The sequence below is a fragment of the Dendrobates tinctorius genome, unplaced genomic scaffold (assembly GCF_039654945.1).
Source record: "Dendrobates tinctorius isolate UK_male_01 unplaced genomic scaffold, ASM3965494v1 ptg000155l, whole genome shotgun sequence".
In the NCBI taxonomy this organism is placed as follows: domain Eukaryota; kingdom Metazoa; phylum Chordata; class Amphibia; order Anura; family Dendrobatidae; genus Dendrobates; species Dendrobates tinctorius.
This window is the reverse complement of record NW_027361822.1, coordinates 6,502,600-6,530,512: the sequence shown is the minus strand read 5'-3', so window position 1 is coordinate 6,530,512 and position 27,913 is coordinate 6,502,600. Positions and strand designations below refer to the sequence as shown.

At 46.3% G+C, this 27,913-nt stretch overlaps 1 protein-coding gene across 16 annotated transcripts in view; it reads right to left on the bottom strand.

Moving 5' to 3' along the window:
* The window catches only part of LOC141050961 (uncharacterized), a 292,974-nt gene that overhangs the window by 7,172 nt on the left and 257,889 nt on the right, over nt 1-27,913 (bottom strand). For 12 of the 16 annotated variants that reach the window (XM_073547687.1, XM_073547688.1, XM_073547689.1 and 9 more), the window contains 5 exons: nt 6,851-7,000; nt 6,546-6,725; nt 6,340-6,463; nt 6,159-6,256; nt 1,490-1,580 (listed from right to left, as the gene is read on the bottom strand). In XM_073547687.1, the coding sequence (XP_073403788.1) occupies nt 1,490-1,580; nt 6,159-6,256; nt 6,340-6,463; nt 6,546-6,725; nt 6,851-7,000 (643 nt within the window). Of the gene's footprint in view, nt 1-1,489; nt 1,581-6,158; nt 6,257-6,339; nt 6,464-6,545; nt 6,726-6,850; nt 7,001-12,103; nt 12,202-12,284; nt 12,409-12,492; nt 12,673-12,801; nt 12,952-13,574; nt 13,927-27,913 lie in introns of those variants that run through there. The other 4 variants (XM_073547700.1, XM_073547699.1, XM_073547705.1 and 1 more) reach the window with 4 other exon arrangements.

Genomic DNA, 27,913 nt, shown 5'->3' with positions numbered 1-27,913 from the left:
CGGCATCACTGCATGGCTTCCCATCTCCCATCTTACTCACCACCCCGGGCCATGCTGAGTTTTGTCCTCTGCCTGCTCCATGCTGTGTGCCTCATGTCCTTGCTTTCTGCATACTTCCTGGTTCTATGCTTAGGGCGGGGACACCGGCATTTCCTGAGTTTTATAGAGACAGAGTGCACACCCCTAATTTGGTCCCAGCCTATTGTCAGGAGGTATCAGGTATTTAAGGCATCTCCACCCATAGAGAGATGCCTGAGCAACAAAGTCTGTCAGTCTGTACTTTGCTGCGGAGTTGCCAGGTTTTGTTCTGTTTTCCGCCACTCTGGGGGCTGCATACCCAGGCCCGTTTCTGTGTTCTGTGTGTCTTGTGTTCTGCCTCTCTGAGGGTTGCAAACCCAGACCAGTTTCTGTACTCTGTGTGTCTTGGGTTCCGCCTTGCTGGGAGCTGTATGCCCAGGTCTGTATCCTTTGTCCTGTACTTGTTCCCATGTCCGTCCTTGTCTGTACTAAGTCTGTTTCTTGTGCCTGTTTGTGTCCCTGTCTGTTTCCTTCCCTACTCAGCTGTGTGTAGCCTTGTGTCTACTCTTTCTGCTCTTTTCTTCGCTCCACACCTTGCAGTTCTGCTCTGCTATTCGCTCCACACCCTGCGGCTCTGCTTTGTTCTTCGCTCCGCACCCTGCGGCTCTGCTCTCTACTCTGCACCCTGCGGCTCTGCTCTCTATTCCCCACCTTGCGGTTCTGCTCTGCTCCTGTCCTGCCTCCTATGGTTTTGGTTCCTTCAGTCTGAACTGGTTCCTACCTGCTCTCTTATCCTACCCCTGCCTGCCTGAGTGCCAGCAGTGCCTGCCAGAGTGCCAGCCGTGCCTGCCAGAGTGCCAGCCGTGCCTGCCAGAGTGCCAGCCGTGCCCGCCTGTCAGAGTGCCAGCCGTGCCCGCCTGTCAGAGTGCCAGCCGTGCCCGCCTGCCAGAGTGCCAACTGTGGCCACCTGCCAGAGTGCCAGCCATGCCCATCAAGAGTACCAGTCGTACCAGTACTTGCGCATACCGGTCATTAGTGATCCGTCCCCCAGTGGGATCAGCTGCTACAGCCAGACACCACCCAGGATTGGTACCTGGCAGTTAAGTGCCGCACAAGTCTAACCTCACCATCCGAAGCTCTAGTGAACACCAAGGTAGCTGCTTAGTCATGCCCTTCCAGGGTAGTCTGGTTTGTGGCACAGTGGGGCCACAATCCGCGATTGCGACACTCAGTCACGGCGCGAGCGTTACAGGTACATTTAGCGATATCATGTGATTACAAAATATTTTTTCTGCAGCAATTCAGATGCAGAGAGATGATTGTACAAAATAGTGTAAAAGGGTATGTTTTTTGCTTGAAAAATCTACATCAACAAACTGTTAACAAACCCTAAACAATTCAAAGCCTAATTCTAAGAGCCATTGACAGAGTAAAATCTATCACTTCCCTGCATTTAGTGGTCACTACTCACCTGTGCAGTTATCTGTAGGAATCTCCTCTTTACACCGCTCATCACCCCTCACATGTGTCTCTGTAGTATTATTATAGGTCAGATATTTATCCTGAAACAAATATTGTAAAAATAATAGAAAGATGGGGGAAGTTCTGTGAAATGAATAACAAAAAAGATCATAAATGAACATGACGACCATACATGATGTGATAGCATTTGTTATCACATAGCTGCAGGTCTCTTGTATAAATTCAATCTGTAGGCTCTTAATTATAACCAGAAGTTTGACCAGCTTAGAGATGCCCTTAATCTGGTTGACTGGGACAATGTCCTCAGAAATATGAATGCAGATAATAAATGGGAAATGTTTAAGAACATCCTTAATATGCATTGTAAGCGGTTTATACCTTGTGGGAATAAAAGGCCAAGAAATAGGAAAAACCCAATGTGGCTAAACAAAGAAGTAAGAGGGGCAATTAACAACAAAAAGAAAGCATTTAAACTACTGAAGCAGAATGGCACCGTTGAAGCTCTAAAAAAACTATAGGCAGAAAAATACTTTATCTAAAAAACTAATTAAAGCTGCCAAAAATGAAACAGAGAAGCACATTGCTAAGGAGAGTAAAACTAATACCAAGCTGTTCTTCAACTATATCAATAGTAAAAGAATCATAAGTGAAAGTGTAGGCCCTTTAAAAATTGTGCAGAAAGAATAGTTGTAGATAACGAGGAAAAAGGTAATATATTAAACACCTTCTTCTCCACGGTACTCACGGTGGAAAATGAAATGCTAGGTGAAATGCCGAGATACTAAGGCCTGGTTCACATTTGCGTATGGAGGATCTGCGGCTGTCTGCGGACTTCCTCCGTGAAGCTTCTCCCACGGACGCACCTCATTCAGTCAGCTCCGCCTATGTCCACATACTTCTGCATGTGGCCTGGATACCCTATCTTGAGCACTGGGTATGCAGGTCATGCGGATGCCTTCGCATGTGTCATTTTGACGATGCGGCGCCCGCATAAAATTTCAACATGATGCACTTGACGCGGGTCGCCGCAACGTCAAAACGACGCATGCGGAGGCATCCACACGACCTGCGCACCCAATGCTAAAGATAGAGTATGCAGGCAACATGCAGAAGTATGTGGACGTAGGCGAAGCTGACCGGAGGAAATGCAGCCGTGGGCGGAGCTTCACAGAAGAAGTCCGCAGACGGCAGCAGCTCATCCATAAGCAAATGTGAAGCCAGCCTAAAGGCCCTTTTACATTTAGCGATGCACCAGCGATCCGACCAGCGATCCGACCCGGTCAGGATCGCTGGTGCATCGCTAAATGATCGCTAGTGAGCTTTCATACAGAAAGATCTCACAGCGATGCAGCAGCGACGCAGCGCACGATACTTACCATTCACACACAGCGATCCTGCGTCCTCCCGCCCGCCTCCACGCGTCGCTGGACGTCACAGCAGGAAGTCTCAGCAGGAAGCGCCCGACGAGAAATGGAGCCGGACATTCTCGCGCGATCAGCGATGGACAGCGGGGGAGCCGGTCGTTGGTAAGTATCACACATAGCGATATCGCTAGCAATATCGCTATAACGTCACAAAACCAGTGACGTTTTAGCGATATTGCTAGCGATATCGCTTAGTGTAAAACCCCCTTAAGAAAACCCTATATTAAGGGTCACCAATCTAACCCAAGAAGAGGTGCGAAACCGGCTAAATAAGATTAAAATAGATAAATCTCCGGGTCCGGATGGCATACACCCACGAGTACTAAAAAAACTAAGAAATGTAAGCCATTATTTCTTATATTTAGGGACTCTATAGCAACGGGGCCTGTTCCACAGGACTGGTGCATAGCAAATATGGTACCAATATTCAAAAAGGGCTCTAAAAGTGAAACTGGAAATTATAGGCCAGTAAGTATAACCTCTATTTTTGGTAAAATATTTGCAGGGTTTCTGAGGGATATTATTCTGTTATTATTATTTGGACCTATTCTCTTCAACATATTTATTAGCGATTTGGTAGAAGGTTAACAGTAAAATATCGATATTTGCAGATGATTCAAAACTATGTAACGCAGTTAATACAAGATAGTATTCTGCTACAAATGGATCTGGATGAGTTGGAAACTTGGGCCGAAAGATGCATATTTGGTTTAACAATGATAAATGTAAGGTTATACATGTGGGAAGAAGGAATCAATATCAACATTACACACTGAACGGGAAACCACTGGGTAAATCTGACATGGAGAAGGACTTGGGGATCCTAGTTAATGATAAACTTACCTGGAGCAGCCAGTGCCAGACAGCGGCTGCCAAGGCAAACAGGATCATGGGGTGCATTAAAAGAGGTCTGGATACACATGATGAGAGCCTTATACTGCCTCTGTACAAATCCCTGGTTAGACCGCACATGGAGTACTGTGTACAGTTTTGGGCAACGGTGCTAAGGAAGGATTTAATGGAACTAGAGTGGGTACAAAGGAGGGCAACAAAATTAATCAAGGGGATGGGGGAATTACAATACTCAGAGAGATTAGAAAAATTAGGTTTATTTAGTCAAGAAAAAAGACGACTGAGGGGCGATCTAATAACCATGTATAAGTATATAAGGGGACAATACAAATATCTCTCAGAGGATCTGTTTATACCAAGGAAGGTGATGGTCACAAGCGGGCATTCTTTGCGTCTAGAGGAGAGAAGGTTTTTTCACCAACATAGAAGAGGATTTGTTACTGTTAGGGAAGTGAGAATCTGGAATTCCCTGCCTGAGGAGGTGGTGATGGCGAACTCAGTTCAAGAGAGGCCTGGAGGTCTTCCTGGAGCGTAACAAAATTGTATCTTACAGTTATTAGTTTCTTTGGGGGGGTGTGGCTATGTAGCCGAGGAGAAAGGGCGCACGCTGAGAGAGCTCCTTAAAATCCTGCCTTTATCCTGCACCTGAGGCCTTGTCACTGCGGCATACAGTTGTGCCCAAAAGTATTGACACCCCTGCAATTCTGTCAGATAATACTCAGTTTCTTCCTGAAAATTATTGCAAACACAAATTCTTTGGTATTATTATCTTCATTTAATTTGTCTTAAATGAAAAAACACAAAAAGAATTGTCCTAAAGCCAAATTGGATATAATTCCACACCAAACATAAAAAAGAGGGTGGACAAAAGTATTGGCACTGTTCGAAAAATCATGTGATGCTTCTCTAATTTGTGTAATTAACAGCACCTGTAACTTACCTGTGGCACCTAACAGGTGTTGGCAATAACTAAATCACACTTGCAGCCAGTTGACATGGATTAAAGTTGACTCAACCTCTGTCCTGTGTCCTTGTGTGCACCACATTGAGCATGGAGAAAAGAAAGAAGACCAAAGAACTGTCTGAGGACTTGAGAAACCAAATTGTGAGGAAGCATGAGCAATCTCAAGGCTACAAGTCCATATCCAAAGACCTGAATGTTCCTGTGTCTACCATGCGCAGTGTCATCAAGAAGTTTAAAGCCCATGGCACTGTGGCTAACCTCCCTAGATGTGGACGGAAAAGAAAAATTGACAAGAGATTTCAACGCAAGATTGTGCGGATATTGGATAAAGAACCTCGACTAACATCCAAACAAGTTCAAGCTGCCCTGCAGTCCGAGGGTACAACAGTGTCAACCTGTACTATCCGTCGGCGTCTGAATGAAAAGGGACTGTATGATAGGAGACCCAGGAAGACCCCACTTCTTGCCCCGAGACATAAAAAAGACAGGCTGGAGTTTGCCAAAACTTACCTGAAAAAGCCTAAAACGTTTTGGAAGAATGTTCTCTGGTCAGATGAGACAAAAGTAGAGCTTTTTGGGCAAAGGCATCAACATAGAGTTTACAGGAGAAAAAAAGAGGCATTCAAAGAAAAGAACACGGTCCCTACAATCAAACATGGCGGAGGTTCCCTGATGTTTTGGGGTTGCTTTGCTGCCTCTGGCACTGGACTGCTTGACCGTGTGCATGGCATTATGAAGTCTGAAGACTACCAACAAATTTTGCAGCATAATGTAGGGCCCAGTGTGAGAAAGCTGGGTCTCCCTCAGAGGTCATGGGTCTTCCAGCAGGACAATGACCCAAAACACACTTCAAAAAGCACTAGAAAATGGTTTGAGAGAAAGCACTGGAGACTTCTAAGGTGGCCAGCAATGAGTCCAGACCTGAATCCCATAGAACACCTGTGGAGAAATCTAAAAATGGCAGTTTGGAGAAGGCACCCTTCAAATATCAGGGACCTGGAGCAGTTTGCCAAAGAAGAATGGTCTAAAATTCCAGCAGAGCATTGTAAGAAACTCATTGATGGTTACCGGAAGCGGTTGGTCGCAGTTATTTTGGCTAAAGGTTGTGCAACAAAGTATTAGGCTGAGGGTGCCAATACTTTTGTCTGGCCCATTTTTGGAGTTTTGTGTGAAATGATCAATGTTTTGCTTTTTGCTTCATTCTCTTTTGTGTTTTTTTCATTTCTAACATGAATTCACACACTGAGTTCAGGGGTCTATTCCATGCAGAGATGTTTCAAATAGGAGAAGACAGGTGTCTCAAATAAATGTTTCCTTTTAAAGTATAATACTGGTGGATAAAATAAGACTAAATACAAGACTTTCACAGCCTTCTATACAATATAGGGGAAATTTAATGACACCTTCTCTCCATCTACCTGATGTTCCTGAGGAAAATTGGGATCTTCTTGTTTACAGTCCTGTGGAAGAAGAGGACGGGGACATCTCTCTGGTGTTGTCCTCTCACTGGATAGAACTGGAGAAATAAAATACAGGGACTGAATTCATTCTTTACATACAGATAATTATAGGCCGTGTGTATTTAGTCCTGTCTATTACCTGGTGATGTGAGGGGCTGGGGAACCTCCATCATGACGTCCTGGTACTGATCTTTTTGTCCTTCTAAATACTCCCACTCCTCCATGGAGAAATAGACGGTGACATCCTGACACCTTATAGGAACCTGACACACACAATGACACAGTCATTCCCCGATCCCTTCATAGCGATACTGTATAATGTCCCAGCATTCCCAGCAGTGTCACCTCTCCAGACAGCAGCTCAATCATCTTGTAGGCGAGTTCTAGGGTCTTCTGGTCATTGATGTCCTCATGTATCAGGGAGTGAGGTGGAGGCCCCGTGATTGGGCTCAGGGGTCTTCCCCATCCCTCAGACACAGGGGCCTGACAGCGCCCCCTAGAGGTCTTCTTCACTACTGTGTAATCCTGGTTATGGAGAGACACATTAATAAATCTCACTACAGACATTTCCAGAGTCCTCACCTCTCCAGTTCTGTCTGTTATTCCCATAGATAAGAATGATGTAATGTGACGTCATCAGAATCTCTCACCTCTCCAGTAAGCCGGAAGAGGATCTCTAGGGTGAGGTGTAATATCCTCTCCGCCATCTTGTCCCTGTCCCTATCCATCCTTGTAGGGTCACTCAGAAGAATTCTCTTATATAGAAGATCTCCACTGAGAGGATCCGATATTGTAGGGACCTGAATGGGGAGAAGATGACGATGTAACATCATAAAGATCCCATGTAAGAAATCTCCGGAGCTGTTACCGGCTTCACATGATCACTACATCCAGTCATGGCCCCGTCCTGCCCCCGGTATAACACACAGTCCCATTATAGTCACATACAGAGATTTATCACAGATTATCTCTATTCCAGCACCAAAAACACAGAACAAATCTAAAAGAAAAAAAAATCTACAATATCTGAATTTTTATTAAATATTGAACAAAAAAGACAAAGATATGAAGTGCAGGAAACATCCACAGGGATCAGGACAGCAGAACCGGAGAAATTAATCACAGTTAATGATGCAACTTTAAAAAGAACCATCACGTGATTTATGCTTTAGAAACCGCGGGCAGTGAGACTCAGATCTTGGCTGCACAATTGCAGCCAGGTATGTTTCTCTCTGAAATGTTTCGGCACCCCTGACCGGCTTCTCTCTACACTGCTCTATCTAATTGTGTACATAGGAAGAGATCTATTAATCTAATAGAGCGGTGCGGAGAGAAGCTTGCCAGGGAAGATGCCAGACTAGTCTCATTTCTTATTTCTCCTTAAAGTCCCTACCCAATCTTTAAACCAAGTTTTCTGTGAAACCTTGGAGCATATCTGAGAAGAATATACAGTGGGGCAAAAAAGTATTTAGTCAGTCAGCAATAGTGCAAGTTCCACCACTTAAAAAGATGAGAGGCGTCTGTAATTTACATCATAGGTAGACCTCAACTATGGGAGACAAACTGAGAAAAAAAAATCCAGAAAATCACATTGTCTGTTTTTTTTCATTTTATTTGCATATTATGGTGGAAAATAAGTATTTGGTCAGAAACAAGCAATCAAGATTTCTGGCTCTCACAGACCTGTAACTTCTTCTTTAAGAGTCTCCTCTTTCCTCCACTCATTACCTGTAGTAATGGCACCTGTTTAAACTTGTTATCAATATAAAAAGACACCTGTGCACACCCTCAAACAGTCTGACTCCAAACTCCACTATGGTGAAGACCAAAGAGCTGTCAAAGGACACCAGAAACAAAATTGTAGCCCTGCACCAGGCTGGGAAGACTGAATCTGCAATAGCCAACCAGCTTGGAGTGAAGAAATCAACTGTGGGAGCAATAATTAGAAAATGGAAGACATACAAGACCACTGATAATCTCCCTTGATCTGGTGCTCCACGCAAAATCCCACCCCGTGGGGTCAGAATGATCACAAGAACGGTGAGCAAAAATCCCAGAACCACGCGGGGGGACCTAGTGAATGAACTGCAGAGAGCTGGGACCAATGTAACAAGGCCTACCATAAGTAACACACTATGCCACCATGGACTCAGATCCTGCAGTGCCAGACGTGTCCCACTGCTTAAGCCTGTACATGTCCGGGCCCGTCTGAAGTTTGCTAGAGAGCATTTGGATGATCCAGAGGAGTTTTGGGAGAATGTCCTATGGTCTGATGAAACCAAACTGGAACTGTTTGGTAGAAACACAACTTGTCGTGTTTGGAGGAAAAAGAATACTGAGTTGCATCCATCAAACACCATACCTACTGTAAAGCATGGTGGTGGAAACATCATGCTTTGGGGCTGTTTCTCTGCAAAGGGGCCAGGAGGACTGATCCGGGTACATGAAAGAATGAATGGGGCCATGTATCGTGAGATTTTGAGTGCAAACCTCCTTCCATCAGCAAGGGCATTGAAGATGAAACGTGGCTGGGTCTTTCAACATGACAATGATCCAAAGCACACCGCCAGGGCAACGAAGGAGTGGCTTCGTAAGAAGCATTTCAAGGTCCTGGAGTGGCCTAGCCAGTCTCCAGATCTCAACCCTATAGAAAACCTTTGGAGGGAATTGAAAGTCCGTGTTGCCAAGCGAAAAGCCAAAAACATCAATGCTCTAGAGGAGATCTGCATGGAGGAATGGGCCAACATACCAACAACAGTGTGTGGCAACCTTGTGAAGACTTACAGAAAACATTTGACCTCTGTCATTGCCAACAAAGGATATATCACAAAGTATTGAGATGAAATTTTGTTTCTGACCAAATACTTATTTTCCACCATAATATGCAAATAAAATGAAAAAAAAACAGACAATGTGATTTTCTGGATTTTTTTTTCTCAGTTTGTCTCCCATAGTTGAGGTCTACCTATGATGTAAATTACAGACGCCTCTCATCTTTTTAAGTGGTGGAACTTGCACTATTGCTGACTGACTAAATACTTTTTTGCCCCACTGTACTTGGCTGCAGTCAGGTTCTGATTTATGCAGCTCATGGTTTGTGAAGCATGATTCACTTGTCAGGTTCCATTTACAACCCCCACACATCTTCCATACATGTACTATATGCAGGTAAGGAGTTCCCACAAAGCACTGTAAATGCACAGAGCACTAACAAGCAGCCATCATATTTAACCACGCAGTGACTTGAGTAAAACTGACTGCTCTCCCTGTCAGCAGGCCATATCCAGTTATCACCTGGGGACTTATGTGCTCCCCTGATTAGCGATCACAGTCAATTTTATCTGGTCAATCTCTGAAATGCAAAAACAACCCAAAACACAAGTAACGTCTGTCAGAGGCAGTCAACTTAAAAGGTAACCTCAGACAGACTTGACACTCGCCAAACCATCCAATAGGTCTTAGATGAACCCCAGGCTTCCACAGATTTGGAGTTACAATGGGACCCCTGAGTTGCATCCACGGAGCAGCAACTTGATGACAAACCAAGCCTGAAGTCAGGACAGTCAAACTACCCAGGTCACTAACTGAAAGGCCAAACCAAGAACAAAATTATGAGACAATTTGTAGCCAAAGGAATCGCCAAGGTCAGATATCAGGAGGACAGTTAAAAACAAAGTCAGACATGCTACGGTCAAAGTAATGAGGGATGAAAGAAAAAACAAAGTCAGGATCAAGCTGGGTCAGAATTAGGATATCAGCAGGAATAGAACCAGAGATGTCAAAGGTAAACTAAGCTCAACACCTGTCAATTCTCAGCAGTAGGATTGGAGTTAAAGTATGGTGTGTTACTGCACCAATGACCAGAGCAGGGAGCTGATAACACCTACTGAGATGATGAACAGCACTCACACCCATTCTATCTGGCTGGGTAGTACACGAGTTCCAGCTACATTAGTATCCCTGGCTGGACAGTGCCTGCACTACCTAGAGATTCTGGCCAAGATGTATCCACCATCACCAGGGGATGAAATTAGGTGGCACCTACTGACAAACGCAGACATCGATGAAGCAGTTGTAAGTAGAGATTTTACAGTACTTCGTCTTTTAAGAGTATCCTCCAAACTCTTTAGTCCGGGCTTGTCAGAAAAAGATTGGTCAAATTTCCTGATCAGGTTATCAACGTTGATGTTACTAGCTAGAGCCCAGTATCTCTTCTCTGAATCATGGCCTCTCTAGTGAACCAGATAATGCAAAAAAACTCTCAAAGTACGGGACTCAAGAATTTTTTGCACTTCATACTCCAAGTTACCTCTTATCGTAACAGAAAAAGAAGGATACATTATGTATCCAAAAGGATGGAGAAAGTTGAAGTCAGAAGGCTGCCGGAATACCATCCTCAACTATCTCTTTATGGTCAAATACATTTGGGCCCCAACTTGGCTGAAGAAATCTTGCGTTTGATATTTTTATTGGATAACCACATTTTATCCCCAACACCAAAGCTTGGACTCTTATTAGCAGATGAGGTCTGTCTACTCTGTGCTTCATTCAAGGTTGCAATTAGGTAATCTGGACAAAAGAACCAAGTGACTGTTTAGACTAGTTTCACACTAGCGTTTATTTCCCGCAGCGCACGGCACCGCTAAGCCCCGTCCCCTCCCGGCTCCCTGCCCGCCCCATCCGGTCATCGGCGCTTACTAGCGCATATGGGCGCTTGCGATCTGCGCACCCTATCTTTAGCATAGGGTGCGCAGATCGTGCGCTAGCAGGATTTTGCCGTGCGCTGCGCACATTTGAAGGTGCGTCCGTGTGTGCGGAACGCAGCATGTTGCATTTCGGCGCGCTCGGCGCACCTTCAAAAGTGCGCAGCGCACGGCAAAATCCTGCTAGCGCACGATCTGCGCGCCCTATGCTAAAGATAGGGTGCGCAGATCGCAAGCGCCCATGTGCGCTAGTAGGCGCCGATGACCGGATGGGGCGGGCAGGGAGCCGGGAGGGGGTGGGGCTTAGCGGCGCCGTGCGCTGCAGGAAATAAATGCTAGTGTGAAACTAGCTCAACCTGTCCATGTCATGTTTCACTGAGTTTGTCATGCATAGCAGTTCTATAAAATATTAAGCTTCTCTCTATGACCCTCTTTGAAAACTGGAGGCAGGTGGATCTTCAGATGTATGCTGCAATCTGTAACCGACACTGTGTGCTTTGATCAACCATCATTAATATCTTTCCTGATCTCATCTCATATTTCTTAAATCTCATAGTCTTCCAATCCCCCTCTCCACCTCCTCCCAATTTCATCCTACATATGCTCAATTTTTGGCACACGGCATTATTTCCAGCTATATTTTTTCCACTTACACCAGCTCCATATGTCATTCTGATCAGTCACTGTGCTCTGATTAGTAGTGCACTTAACTGATAAGAGTCAGTGTTGATATTCAACCAAAGGACAATTTTTGCTGTCAATTATCGATTTTTCCATTTCAACCACATCACTGTGTATATCCTGCAGTGGATGAGGGCTGATCACTGATCGACAGTTGTGCTCAAGTTTTGGTGGACTCTTCTTTTTATCAATAAATTGTAAAACGAAATAAATAATAGTTTTCTTTGATCATAAATTTCACAGCGCATGGTCAACACTATGTATGTAAAAAAATTCAAGTTACTCAGATAGCATAATTTTACCATTCCAATGTGGACAGAAAATTATTCAATACTTTTTCTGCTGTGCTCCAGAATTACGGGTCTAATTTCTATACAGAAAAGCTCCAGTCAGGAAATGTGTCTAATAAATTGTCCACTCAGTGTATAATACTGGTGAATAAAACAAGACTGAACACAAGACCCTCACAGCCATCTACACATCATAGGGGAGATCTCATGACACCTTCTCTCCATCTACCTGATGATCCTGAGGAACATTGGGATCTTCTTGCTTACAGTCCTGTGGAAGAAGAGGAGGGGGACATCTCTCTGGTGTTGTCCTCTCACTGGATAGAACTGGAGGAAACACATACAGGGACTGAATTCATTCTGTACATACAGATAATTATAGGCCGTGTGTATTTAGTCCTGTCTATTACCTGGTGATGTGAGGGGCTGGGGAACCTCCATCATGACGTCCTTGTACAGATCTTTGTGTCCTTCTAAATACTCCCACTCCTCCATGGAGAAATAGACGGTGACATCCTGACACCTTATAGGAACCTGACACATACAATGATACCGTCATCCCCCCCGATCCCTCCATAGCGTTACTGTATAATGTCCCAGCATTCCCAGCAGTGTCACCTCTCCTGTCAGCAGCTCAATCATCTTGTAGGTGAGTTCTAGGATCTTCTGGTCATTGATGTCCTCATGTATCAGGGGGTGAGGTGGAGGCCCCGTGATTGGGCTCAGGGGTCTTCCCCATCCCTCAGACACAGGGGCCTGACAGCGCTCACTAGAGGTCTTCTTCACTACTGTGTAATCCTGGTTATGGAGAGACACATTAATAAACCTCACTACAGACATTTCCAGAGTCCTCACTTCTCCAGTTCTGTCCATCTGTTATTCCCATAGATAAGAATGATGTAATGTGACATCATCAGAATCTCTCACCTCTCCAGTAAGCCGGAAGAGGATCTCTAGGGTGAGGTGTAATATCCTCTCCGCCATCTTGTCCCTGTCCCTATCCATCCTTGTAGGGTCACTCAGGAGAATTCTCTTATATAGAAGATCTCCACTGAGAGGATCCGATATTGTAGGGACCTGAATGGGGAGAAGATGACGATGTAACATCATAAAGATCCCGTGTAAGAAATCTCCGGAGCTGTTACCGGCTTCACATGATCACTACATCCAGTCATGGCCCCGTCCTGCCCCCGGTATAACACACAGTCCCACTATAGTCACACACAGAGATTTATCACAGAATATCTCCAATCCAGCACCAAAAACACGGAACAAATTTAAAATATCTGAGTCTTTATTAAATATTTCATAAAAACAAGACACAAAATTATAAAGTGCTGGGAACATCCACAGAGATTGGGATGGCAGAACCGGGGACGTCAGTAATATAATGATAGAACATTAATATCTCCTGACAGTGACAACATGGAGCAGGGGACGGCCATAATGGAGACTGTACAGTAACAGAGCAGCGAGCGCCGTCAGGGGGGAAATGACCCAATGTAATCCAATACAGACAGAGACCCTGATAGAGCGACACAGACGGGAACACGTTCTGTCTACTGGAAAGGGACCACAGCACTGAGGGGGTTAATGTCCCCTGTGCAGCCCAGTAATGGGGAATCTCCAGCACCTACCTCCACCTGCAGGGGGCGCTATCTCCGGGAATGGCCCAGTAATGGGGAATCTCCAGCACCTACCTCCACCTGCAGAGCAGCACACCACATATATGGCTGCTCTGTGCGCACAGGACCTGGGATGAGGTCACAGGAGGGGAGGAGTCAGGGGTCACATGATCAGGGGCCTCAGTGTATGCAGGGCTCTACACCACCCCCCGGGTTGATCAAACCGGATCTAACAAAGATTCTCACTAAGGGGGGGCTAACCCGGGGGTGGTGGACTCTACTGTGCTGGTTGAGCCATGTGTGTACAAGGAGTATGGACTGGAGCTGCGTGTGTGTACAAGTACTGAGCGGAGCCGTGTGATACGAGGTGTACGGAGCGGAGCCATGAGTGTATACTGTGAGTATGGAACAGAGACGTGTATGACATGTATGTAGCAGAGCTGCGTCTGTATGACGTGTACTGTATAGCAGAGCTGTGCGTGTATGACAAGTATATAGCAGAGCTGTGTGTGTATAACATGTATGTAGCAATGCACCTATATGCATACTGATCAGTTGCGGATTATAATGAGGTCAATCTGGGCGGTAGCCCAGGGCCCAGTGGTGTGGAGGGGCCCACCAGCCCAGGGTAAATTGCCCCATTATAATCCACCACTGGCACCAGCGGTTAGTGAGAGGACGCGCCGACCCGTCTGCCTCCTCCCCAGCAGCACCTGACACATTCACAAGCAGAGAGACGTACACACACATCACGTGACCAGCGCGTCTGCCCTCTGCTCACCCCCTCCCAGTGACGTCACCCGTTTCCTGTGCCCCGCATATTGAGCCGACAGACAGCATGAGAGAGGTGGCTCTTGTGCAGCGGTGATGTCACGCCCCGTAGCCCGGGGGAGGGAGGAAGAGGGTGGCTGCCTGACACCGAGCCAGAACGGCAATGGCAACGGAACAAGAACTGGACTGCCGGAACTGCCAAGGTAACGAGCTTAGGAATGGTGCTGGAAGGTCAGAGGGACACCTGTCCACAGGTAAAAGTGTGGCCCCCACGTCAGTGTGAGCAGGGCCCTGGAGGACAAGCTTGGCTATGGTGCCACAAACTGTGCTGAACCTGCTGCCAGCCTTGTAGTAGTGGCAGGGGCGGATGATGCCCCAGGCAGTGCCAGTGCAGAGTGGGGGGCACAGAGGAGCATTGTGATGTGGTGCTGCCTGCCCCCTGTCCTGTGGAACCCTCTGCCCCCATGGGACCCCCTGTCTCCTGCCCCATGGAGCCACCTACCCTTGTGATGCCCCTGTCCTGTGGGACCCCCTGTCCCTCTGATTCCCCTGCTCCCTGTCCTGTGGCACCCCCTGCCGCTGTGATGCTCCTACTCTCTGTCCTGTGGCACCCCCTTCCCCTGTGATGCCCCTGCTCCCTGTCCTGTGGCACCCTCTTCCCCTGTGATGCCCCTGCTCCCTGTCCTGTGGCACCTCCTTCCCTGTGATGCCCCTGCTCCCTGTCCTGTGGCACCCCCTTCCCCTGTGATGCCCCTGCTCCCTGTCCTGTGGCACCGCCTTCCCCTGTGATGCCCCTGCTCCCTGTCCTGTGGCACCGCCTTCCCCTGTGATGCCCCTGCTCCCTGTCCTGTGGCACCCCCTTCCCCTGTGATGCCCCTGCTCCCTGTCCTGTGGCACCCCCTTCCCCTGTGATGCCCCTGCTCCCTGTCCTGTGGCACCTCCTTCCCCTGTGATGCCCCTGCTCCCTGTCCTGTGGCACCCCCTTCCCCTGTGATGCCCCTGCTCCCTGTCCTGTGGCACCCACTTCCCCTGTGATGCCCCTGCTCCCTGTCCTGTGGCACCTCCTTCCGCTGTGATGCCCCCGCTCCCTGTCCTGTGGCATCCCTTTCCACTGTGATGCCCCCGCTCCCTGTCCTGTGGCATCCCCTTCCACTGTGATGCCCCTGCTTCCTGTCCTGTGCCACCCCCTGCCCCTGTGATGCCCCTGCTCCCTGTCCTGTGGCACCCCCTGCCCCTGTTCCCTGTCCTGTGGGACCCCCTGCCCCTGTGATGCCCCTGCTCCCTGTCCTGTGGGGCCACATGCCCCTGTCATGCATGTTACCAGGCACTGATCTCCCGGGAGCACAATGGTCTCTGGTTCTGGAGGAGATCCCCCAGATCTATAGATCCATGCACATCGCTCATCCCCAGTACAAGTCTGTGATGGCTTCTGGGGTGATGGGTTGATGGGCCAGCTGTATTCTCCATGTGGCTAGCAGATCTTGTCTGTGGCCACTGATTGTGACACTGCTCACAGAGTTCCAGGCTTCAGTCATTGATTTGCTGCTGGGGGAGTGAAATGCCTCTTTGGTGTGGGGATTCCCTCTCCCATTGTCTTCTCCCTGAGATATTAATGACCTGGTGATGCAGCAGCCGCCTGGCAGAAGCGCGGCATTTTTCGGATTAGATGTCCATTTCTTCTGTGGCTATTGTTTGCCCGCGGCTTGTCCTCATTATGTAAGCCATCTCTGGGCACTGACCTCCATGACTCCGTCGCATGACCCCATCACATGACCCCGTCACATGATCGGGGGGCCCACAGAGTCTGAACAGCCCGGGGCCCTGGCTACCCTTAATCCACCCCTGATACTGATCTGTTTCCTCCCCCATCCTGGGAGGTATGGGACAGAAGTGTGTAGGATAACAAACCTAACAGACAGGGATAAAAGAAAACTACAAATAATACAAATACACTCACAAAACAACTTAGTGGAATTCAAGGGAACAACAGGAGGGACAAACCAAATGGGTATGTGACGCTGAATCACTTCTCTCAACCAAGTCATCAGAAGGGATAGTCAAGGAGTCCGAGGTCAAAAGCCAGGAAGGTACGTTATAAACAGGAGAAGGAGGCAAAGACGTAGTCAGGTAATGTTGCGAGGTCAGAATACCAGGAGTATAGCGAATCAGAGTGGAAGGGGTTAAATAGATAGATGGTCAGAATGAGGTCCAAGGTCAGGCAACAAAACATCTACGAACAGAATGCAAGGCACATACAGACAAACCACACAGTAGCTGAATACACGTCTGGCAGAGGTCTGGGAGTTACAGCCCAGTTCAGTAGCCTGGCAATCACCTGGTACAATGAACACCTGGAGACAGCCAGTGCCTTCCAGTCTCAGATTGGATGGCTGAGCTGTCAATCAACGTATTGACAGCTTCAGCATGCCCCTGCACCAGACTAGACAGCTGAGCTGTCCGTAAATGCATCCCAGAAACACTAAGCCAACCAACCAACTGCTACTAATTCAGACTACACTTCAACACCAAACCAGAAAGACGAGACTGATGTTGGTTTCTTATTCGTCAGTTTCTTATTCGGCTACTTTTTCTTTTCTGTCTTTTATAGGTTTAACAACAAAAAATAAGCATCACTATGATAACATACAATCCAGCGAGGTGCCCTGATGTGAATACACTTAAACAGCTACAAAAACTATAAAACTTACACAAGAAAATCCCATGATGGATAACATGATCAGTGTTAAAAAAAAAATTCTCCATTAAATGTAAGCTGCTTAACCCAGCAGGAAGTACGACAGCATCTAAAAATCATTAAAATTGACAAATCCCAGAGCCAGTGCGAACATATAAATCCCTTAAAACGAATTATTTATTTTCTACATTAAAAAACACCTATCCCAGTGAAAAATGGCCAATGCCAAAAATAACCAGACCTACACTGGGATGCTACATAGCCCTACTTTTAGGCTCACTGATACCTTCCTAGCCGTGGAGGTTGGCACCCTAAAAACGAGAATTGGCGCCCCCACTCAACGTGGACTATCCCTCACTCCCCTACCAGTCCCTATTCAGACAGGAGGGAAAACAATAATCTGATAGTGCAGAAATGAAACTTCAGAATGCCCTATGCTCAAGCAAAACCTCAAACAATTGATGTTATCTTGATAAAACCCCCACACAGGGGTGTATTAACCAATAAATTGCTTGTCATATGTAGGTATGCCCTTATGATACTATAGCAATGAACATTAAAGTTGCCTTAGGCTAGAATAGGACCCCAGGATAATATTAAAGATAAAAAATCTAATACCTCCACATCATGACCATATGTGACAGACTAATATGTCCAACAGACAGATAATACAAACTAACCCCTCTCAAGGGTATATTCTGAATCATAGTATAATAAACAAAGTCACTTATGTGCAGGTCAACCCCGACGCGTTTCCCCGCATGTAGCGGTTCATCAGGAGGATCAATCAATAAACATCATATCCATATATGATACCCAGATGATGCATGATGGCACCGGTGGTCAGAAATGGCTGGATTTAAATAACCCCCATGATGCAAAGCCACAAGTCAGCCCCACCCATTATCAGGTGGGCAAATCACGTATGAGAAGGTAGTGATAGCCCCAATACATCCACATGATACCGTAGATAGTAGCTGCCCTCGGCGTCAGCAACTCACGTCATCACAATCGCCTCCGATATATAGCGGGTGGATAGAGCCCCCACGTGCGCTCCACAATGGAGCGCATCCAAGATGGCGCCAGCGTCCCACGTCATCAAAACCGCCTCAGGTACATAGCGGGTGGATAGAGCCCCGGCGTGCGCTCCACAATGGAGCGCATCCAAGATGGCGTCGGGACTTACGGTTTGGGCGCATCCAAAATGGCGCCGAGACTTCCGGTTTCAACAGACTTAGTTAGGCTCCAATACCAGCATTCATTTTGCCCTCAACCAGAGGGAGGAGCAAAGAGTATATGAATCACATGGCGGGGCACACCAATAATGGCGTCGGGCCTTCCGGCCCCAATCCCAATGATCCCGCCTCCATGGCTACCATAGGGAAATAAGACGCTGAACAGAGCAAATGGTACAAGATATTCAAAAGTATAAAGTTTATGATTATATCGCTCATTTATACTAGTATATCTAATGTGCGATGTGCTACTCTTTGTTAAATCATGATGATACATATGAGGTGTTGCATGGCGACCCGACAAAGGAATATAAGAAAGAACTATTGATAATCTTGGATGAGGCAAGGCTTAATAAGTTAATATCGGATAATGAGTTTCAGTTTTTGTTACCTAAGGCGCCTGTGATTGCAACGTTTTATGCATTACCAAAAGTGCACAAAGGGCTGGATCCACTAAAGGGTCGGCCTATTGTTTCAGGCATAGACTCTTTGACCCAGAACAGTGGTGTCGATTTGGATAGGATTTTAAGGCCGTTTGTGGCAGCACTTCCCTCATATGTACGTGACACATCGCACTTATTAAATTTACTTGAAGGGGTTACGCTTGAAGAAAACACCATGTTAGCATCCATTGATGTGGAGGCACTATACAGTTGTATCCCACATAGATGGGGACTTGAAGCAGTCACTCATTTTCTGCGAACCAGAGCAGTAGAATGTCGGGCACACAACCTATTTGTTAAGGATTTGCTGAAATTTGTCCTTACTAGGAATTATTTTCTTTTTGACTCCAGGTACTTCCACCAGCTCAGGGGGACTGCAATGGGGAGCCCTTGTGCCCCCAGTTATGCAAATATCTTCCTGGGCTGGTGGGAGGAGACTGTCATATTTGGAGATGAGGATGAGTGGTGGATTCCATTCCTCAGCCTCTGGGCCAGATATATTGATGATATATTGATATTCTGGTCTGGCCCAGAGGCTGAATTTAACCGCTTTATCGAGCTTATTAACGTTAACTCAGTGGGACTTAAATTTACATATGAATGTCATATGCACAGCATTAATTTCCTTGACTTGACGATTGCTAAAATGGCTGATGGAGGTATCAGCACTTGCACATATAGGAAGCCAACCGCCACTAATCATCTTTTGAGATGGACAAGCCATCACCCAGAGCTATTGAAGAAGGGGATCCCTAAGGGGCAGTTCCTGAGGATCCGAAGGAACTGCTCTGATTTAAACTCTTATAGAAGACAATCTAAGGACCTATATAATAGGTTTAAGATGAGAGGGTACCCCCCACAGGTATTGGATAGACCGCAACGTGAGGCGTTAGTAAGTGACAGACATTCTTTGCTTCAGAAAAAAGGACCCAGGAATGATATAAATGAAAATATTGTAAGGCTTATTGGTACTTATGATGCTCAGGCGGATAAAGTATATCATGTCCTCAAAAAACATTGGGGTATCTTGCTAGCTGACCCCAACTTGAGAGGTCTTGTAACACAGAAACCAAGTGTTACATATAGGAAGGGGAGGTCTGTTGGAGATAGGCTTGTCCATAGTTTGTATCAAAGGCCAAGGGGGGCGGTTACATGGCTAGATAGAAGACCCCTTGGTTTTTTTAAATGCGGTAATTGCTCCAGGTGTAAATATATGTTGCAATGTAAAACCTTTACGAGCTCATATAATGGGAGAACCTTCTACATTAGAGATTTTGGTAATTGTAGATCTACAGGTCTGGTTTATAAAGCCACATGCACATGTCCCAGGGACTATGTGGGTAAGACCACTAGGGAATTCAGGGTTAGGGTGGGGGAGCATTTGGGGGATATCAAAAATAAGAGAGATACCCCGGTCGCAAGACACATGAATGCAGTACACCAAGGCTGTGTGAGCGACATCTCCTTCACTATGATTGAATTAATAAAGCCGAAAGTGAGGGGAGGTAACCTGGATAACATAATCCTGAGAAGGGAATGCGAGTGGATTTTCAGGTTACAGTCCCTCTTCCCAGACGGGATGAATGAGTGCATGTCATATACCTGCTTCATATAATGGAATAAAAGTATGCCTGATATGGCGACTGTTCCCTAATACATATATATATGTTCTGGATTAATGGGGGGTTTTTATCTGAAGGGCATATCTGAGGATGCCTTTTAGGCATACACTGCATTGAAAAGCGGTATGTATTTATTATATTGGTTTCTGATTTTCATCTTTATATAGAATTTTTTATCCCCAATATTGTCTTCCAATAATAGTCAGCTGGTGGTATACTAGTATAAATGAGCGATATAATCATAAACTTTATACTTTTGAATATCTTGTACCATTTGCTCTGTTCAGCGTCTTATTTCCCTATGGTAGCCATGGAGGCGGGATCATTGAGATTGGGGCCGGAAGGCCCGACGCCATTATTGGTGTGCCCCGCCATGTGATTCATATACTCTTTGCTCCTCCCTCTGGTTGAGGGCAAAATGAATGCTGGTATTGGAGCCTAACTAAGTCTGTTGAAACCGGAAGTCTCGGCGCCATTTTGGATGCGCCCAAACCGTAAGTCCCGACGCCATCTTGGATGCGCTCCATTGTGGAGCGCACGCCGGGGCTCTATCCACCCGCTATGTACCTGAGGCGGTTTTGATGACGTGGGACGCTGGCGCCATCTTGGATGCGCTCCATTGTGGAGCGCACGTGGGGGCTCTATCCACCCGCTATATATCGGAGGCGGTTGTGATGACGTGAGTTGCTGAAGCCGAGGGCGGCTACTATCTACGGTATCATGTGGATGTATTGGGGCTATAACTACCTTCTCATACGTGATTTGCCCACCTGATAATGGGTGGGGCTGACTTGTGGCTTTGCATCATGGGGGTTATTTAAATCCACCCATTTCTGACCACCGGTGCCATCATGCATCATATGGGTATCATATATGGATATGACGTTTATTGATTGATCCTCCTGATGAACCGCTACATGCGGGGAAACGCGTCGGGGTTGACCTGCACATGATAAGTGACTTTGTTTATTATACTATGATTCAGAATATACCCTTGAGAGGGGTTAGTTTGTATTATCTGTCTGTTGGACATATTAGTCTGTCACATATGGTCATGATGTGGAGGTATTAGATTTTTTATCTTTAATAGTATCCTGGGGTCCTACTGTAGCCTAAGGCAACTTTAATGTTCATTGCTATAATATCATAAGGGCATACCTACATATGACAAGCAATTTATTGGTTAATATACCCCTGTGTGGGGGTTTTATCAAGATAACATCAATTGTTTGAGGTTTTGCTTGAGCATAGGGCATTCTGAAGTTTCATTTCTGCACTATCAGATTATTGTTTTCCCTCCTGTCTGAATAGGGACTGGTAGGGGAGTGAGGGATAGTCCACGTTGAGTGGGGGCGCCAATTCTCGTTTTTAGGGTGCCAACCTCCACGGCTAGGAAGGTATCAGTGAGCCTAAAAGTAGGGCTATGTAGCATCCCAGTGTAGGTCTGGTTATTTTTGGCATTGGCCATTTTTCACTGGGATAGGTGTTTTTTAATGTATAAAATAAATAATTTGTTTTAAGGGATTTATATGTTCGCACTATTTCTGATTCCCATGAGATATATATTTCATACGTTCAAATCCCAGAGCCCGAATGGGATACACCTCCGAGTACTGCAGGAATTAAGCACAGTCATAGATAGACCATTATTTTTAATCTTTAAAGATTCCATAATAACAGGATCTGTACCACAGGACTGGCGTATAGCAAGTGTGGTGCCAATATTCAAAAAGGGGACAAAAACTGAACTTGGAAATTATAGGCCAGTAAGTTTAACCTCAACTGTGGATAAAATCCTGGAGGGTTTTCTAAGAGATACTATACTGGAGTATCTGGAGAAGAATAACCTCATGACCCAATATCAACATGGGTTTACAAGGGACCGTTCCTGTCAAACTTATCTGATAAGCTTTCATGAAGAGGTAAGTTCCGGACTGGACCAAGGGAATGCAGTGGACGTGGTGTACATGGACTTTTCAAAAGCTTTTGATACGGTGCCACACAAAAGGTTGATACATAAAATGAGAACAATGGGGATAGGGGAAAATATATATTTTATTATAATTATTATATCATTGATAATAATATGAATTGTATCCCTTAATATTGAGCAGAATTAAGTATGCTGACATCTCGCTATACAGGTGCTTCTCACAAATTAGAATATCATCAAAAAGTTAATTTATTTCAGTTCTTCAATCCAAAAAGTGAAACTCAAATATTATATAGTCATTACAGAGTGATCTAAGTGTTTATTTCTGTTAATGTTGATGATTATCGCTTACAGCCAATGAAATCCCAAAAGTCATTATCTCAGTAAATTAGAATACTTTATAACACCAGCTTGAAAAATAATTTTAAATCTGAAATGTTGTCCTACTGAAATGTATGTTCAGTACATGCGCTCAATACTTGGTCGGGGCTCCTTTTGCATCAATTACTGCATCGATGCAGCATGGCATGGAGGCGATCAGCCTGTGGCATTGCTGAGGTGTAATGGAAGCCCAGGTTGTTTTGATAGCAGCCTTCAGCTCGTCTGCATTGTTGGGTCTGGTGTCTCTCATCTTCCTCTTGACAATACCCCATAGATTCTCTATGGGGTTAAGGTCAAGCAAATTTGCTGGCCAATCAAGCACAGTATCACTGTTTTTAAACCAGGTATTGATACTTTTGACAGTGTGGACAGGTGCCAAGTCTGGCTGGAGAATAAAATTTCCATCTCCATAAAGCTTGTCGGCAGAGGGAAGCATGAAGTGCTCTAAAATTTCCTGGTAGACGGCTACGCTGACTTTGGACTTGATAAAACACAGTGGAGCTACACCAGCAGATGACACGGCTCCCCAAACCATCATTGATTGTGGAAACTTCACACTAGACCTCAAGCAGCTTGGATTGTGGCCTCTTCACTCTTCCTCCAGACTCTGGGACCTTGACTTCCAAATGAAACACAAAATTTGCTTTCATCTGAAAACAACACCTTGGACCACGGAGCAACAGTCCAGTTCTTTTTCACCTTGGCCCAGGTAAGACGTTTCTGGCTTTGTCTATTGGTCAGGAGTGGCTTAACACAAGGAATGTGATACTTGTAGCCCATGTCGTGGATACGTCTGTGTATGGTGGCTCTTGAAGCAATGACTTGAGCAGCAGTCCACTCCTTGTGAATCTCCCCCAAATTTTTGAATGGCCTTTTCCTAACAATCCTTTCAAGTCTGCGGGTATCCCAGTTGCTTGTGCACCTTTTTCTACCACACTTTTTCCTTCCACTCAACTTTCCATTTATATGCTTGGATACAGCACTCTGTGAACAGCCAGCTTCTTTATCAATAACTTTTTGTGGCTTACCCTCCTTGTGGAGGGTGTCAGTGACTGCCTTCTGGACATCTGTGAAGTCAGCAGTCTTCCCCATGAATGTGGAGCCTACTGAAACAGACTAAGGGACCATTTTAAATTATTGGGAAGCCTTTGCAGGTGTTTTTTGTTATTTATTCTAATTTACTGAGATAATCACTCTTGGGTTTTCATTGGCTGTAAGCCATAATCATCAACATTAACAGAAATAAACACTTGAAATAGATCACTCTGTAATGACTCTATAGAATATATGAGTTTCACTTTTTGTATTGAAGAACTAAAATATATTAACTTTTTGATGATATTCTAATTTTGTGAGAAGCACCTTTATATCATTTGAACCTGAGTACAGCCCCTCCCTGCATGAACCCCACACAGTCTCCCCATATATACTGCATGAGCTCCACACAGCCTCCCTAAATATACTGCATAAGCCCCACATAGTTTCCCTATATATAATGCATGAGCCCCACACAACCTCCCTATACAGTATATACTGCATGAGCCCCATACAACATACATATATATACTGCATGAGCCCCAAACAGCCTCCCCCATTTACAGCATGAGCCCCAAACAGCTTCCCCCATATACAGCATAAGTCCCACAGCCTCCCCCATATACAGCTTGAGTCCCACACAGTCTCCCACATATACTTGAGCCCCACACAGCCTCCCCATATACAGCATAAGCCTCACACAGCCTCCCCATATACAGCATGAGCCCCACACAGCCTCCCCATATACAGCATAAGCCTCACACAGCCTCCCCATATACAGCATGAGCCCCACACAGCCTCCCCATATACAGCATAAGCCTCACACAGCCTTCCCATATACAGCATGAGCCCCATATAGCCTCCCTATATACTGTATATTGTATGAGGCCCCCACAGCCTTATATATACTGCATGAGGCCCCCACAGTCTCCCTATATATACTGCATGAGGCCCCCACAGTCTCCCTATATATACTGCATGAGGCCCCCACAGCTTCCCCATATACTGTATGAGGCCCCCACAGCCTCCCCATTTACTACGTTTCCCCTACAGCCTCCACATATGCAACATAGCACTCTCAAAGCCTCCGCATGTTCTGCACGACACCGCCATAGCCTACCCATGTGCAGCATGACACCCTCATAGCTTCTCCATGTGCTGCATGTCACCTCATAGCCTTCTCATGTGCAGCATGTCACCCCATAGCCTCCCCATGTCATGCTCATAGCCTTCCCATGTGCAGCATGACACCCCCATAGCCTCCCCATGTGCTGCATGTCACCCCAATAGCCTCATGTGCAGCACGTCACCCCATAGCCTCCCCATGCGCAGCATGTAACCCCAATAGCCTCCGCATGCACAGCATGTCACCCCAATAGCCTCCCCATGCACAGCATGACTCCCCCATAGCCTCTCCATGGGCAGCATGACTCCTCCATAGCATACCCTCCCCATGTGAAGCATAACTCCCCCATAGCCTCCGTATGTACAGCATGACTCCCCATGTGCAGTATGTCACCTCCATAGCCTCCCCATGCATAGCATGTCACCCACATAGCCTCCCTATATGCAGCATGACACCCCATAGCCTCCCCATGTGCTGCATGTCACCCCATAGCCTCCTCATGTGCAGTATGTCACCCCATAGCCTCACCATACGCAGCATGTTACCCCCATAGCCTCCCTATGAATCATGGAATCATAGAATCGTAGAGTTGGAAAGGACCTCCTGGGCCATCTGGTCCAACCCCCTGCTCAAAGCAGGATTCGCTAAATCATCCCAGTCAGATGTCTGTCCAGCCTCTGTTTGAAGACTTCCATTGAAGGAGAACTCATCACTTCTCGTGGCAGCTTGTTCCACTCTGTCAAAAAATTTTTTCTAATATCTAATCTGTGTCTCCTCCCATTCAGTTTCATCCCATTGCTTCTAGTCTTTCCTTATGCAAATGAGAATAAAGTTGATCCTTCTACAATGTGACAGCCCTTTAGATATTTGTAGACAGCTATTAAGTCTCCTCTCAGTCTTCTCTTTTGCAAACTAAACATTCCCAAATCCTGCAACCTTTCCTCATAAGACAGGGTTTGCAGACCGGTCACCATTCTGGTTGCTCTTTTCTGAACTTGCTCCAGTTTGTTGATGTCTTTTTTTAAAATGTGGTGCCCAAAACTGGACACAATATTCCAGATGAGGTCTGACCAAACAGGAGTAGAGGGAAATAATGACTTCACGTGATCTAGACTGTATGCTTCTGTTAATACATCCTAGAATTGCATTTGCTTTTTTTGCTGCTGCATCACACTGTTGACTCATATTCAGTCTGTGATCTATTAGTATACCCAAATCTTTTTCACATGTGCTGTTGCTTAGGCCTATTCCTCCCATTCTGTATATGCTTTTTTCATTTTTATTTCCCAGATGTAGTACTAATTTTTCCCTGTTAAAAACCATTCTGTTAGTTGCTGCCCACTTCTCCAGTTTATTTATATCTTTTTGAATCCTCTCTCTCTCCTCTAGTATTAGCTATCCCTCCTAGCTTTGTGTCATCAGCAAATGTGCAGCATGTCACCCCCATAGGATCCACATGCACAGCATGTAACCCCAATAGCCTCCACAAATGCAGCATGTCACCCCAATAACCTCCCCATGCGCAGCATTACTCCCCCATAGCCTCACCAAATATGCAGCATGACACCCCCATAGCCTCCCCATATGCTGCATGTCACCCCATAGCCTCCCTATATGCAGCATGACACCCCCAAAGCCACCCCATGTGCTGCATGTCACCCCATAGCCTTCTCATGTGCAGTATGTCACCCCATAGCCTCACCATACGCAGCATGTTACCCCCATAGCCTCCCCATGTGCTACATGTCACCCCCATAGCATCCTCACGTGCAGCTTGTCACCCCCATAGCCTTTGTGCTGCATGACACCCCCATATCCTTCCCATGTTCTGCACAACACCCCCATAGCCTCCCCCTCTGCTTCTGCTCCTGTTTCGGTGTCTCTGGTGCGCTGACTCTTTGCAGTACACTGCTGATGTGATGAAATGACATCATCACGTCAGCTGTTTCACCCACTAATTGGTGGAGGAAGTGGTCAGAGGCCCCTCCTCCATCAACGCAGTAAGCGCAGATGGAGACAGCGAGAGGGCGTGCAGCCCGAAGACCTCTGGTTTCCATCCCCACGGCTGTTTCGGTCCGGGGGCCGGACTGAGACAGACAGAGCGCCGGATGCAGTCTGCAGGCTGCACTTTGCCCAGGTCTGGTGTAGAGGGATCATCCTTATTCTTATTTACACATGGAAACACAAAAAGCAATGGAATGAAACTGAAAGGGATTAGATACTAGAAAAAAATATACTAGAAAAAAACCTTTTTGACAGTGAGGATGATCAATGAGTGGAACAGGCGGCCACGGGAGGTGGTGCGGTCTCCTTCAATGGAAGTTTTCAAACAGCGGCTGCACAGACATCTGTGAAGAAAAAAAAAATGTTCCAGCTTTATTGAATCCATTTTAAAATAGAAGACGTGGTAACATGCTCTCTAACTGAAGCCAACAGATGGAAAGAGGTGATGTAACGTGGACCCGTCCTGTGTGATGCGACCCGCAGGCCGGTAACTGAAGCAACAAGACGCGGCTTGTGAAGCTGTCCTGTGTGACATGGTCCGCAGGCTGGTAACTGTAAACAAGACAATGGGGAGGGAACACAGTTACAACAGTGGGCCCTGCGATAGGGAAAGGGGACGTGGAGACCTCCTGCACTCCCCTGAGTCAGTGTCCCTAACGCTCCTAACGTTCCCTATGCCGGTTCCGCATTGGGCGCCGCTCAGGATACCTGTCGCCCTAGCACATCCTACACCTATCCCTTGCTAGGGAGCTAGGTGGCGCAGGCACTGGCCCCACCGCTGTACTAATACACACGAAGGGAAAACACAAACGGGAACACCACTTAGCTTTACTCTATTGCTCCCGCTCCTGGCAACAGAGTCCACCACCAGAATGCAGCTCTCCTCCTGAATCGCTGCCACCAAGCTCTGTCAGAGCTACAAGGAAATCCCCTATGACTCCTTCCACACCAGGGCTAAGACAGTGCTGCAAGGAACGCTCTCCAGCTCCTTCCTCCACCAAGGATGGTTGAAATTAATACTATCACCAACGCTTATTTCAACACTTGTGACTCTTTTATAGCAGAGCCAGCAATCAGACCTGCATTATAAACATGTGCACTTAACTAAAGAAACAGAGTGCAATGACGCTCACCACCACCGGGGGCAAACTTAGAACAATCGACACCAC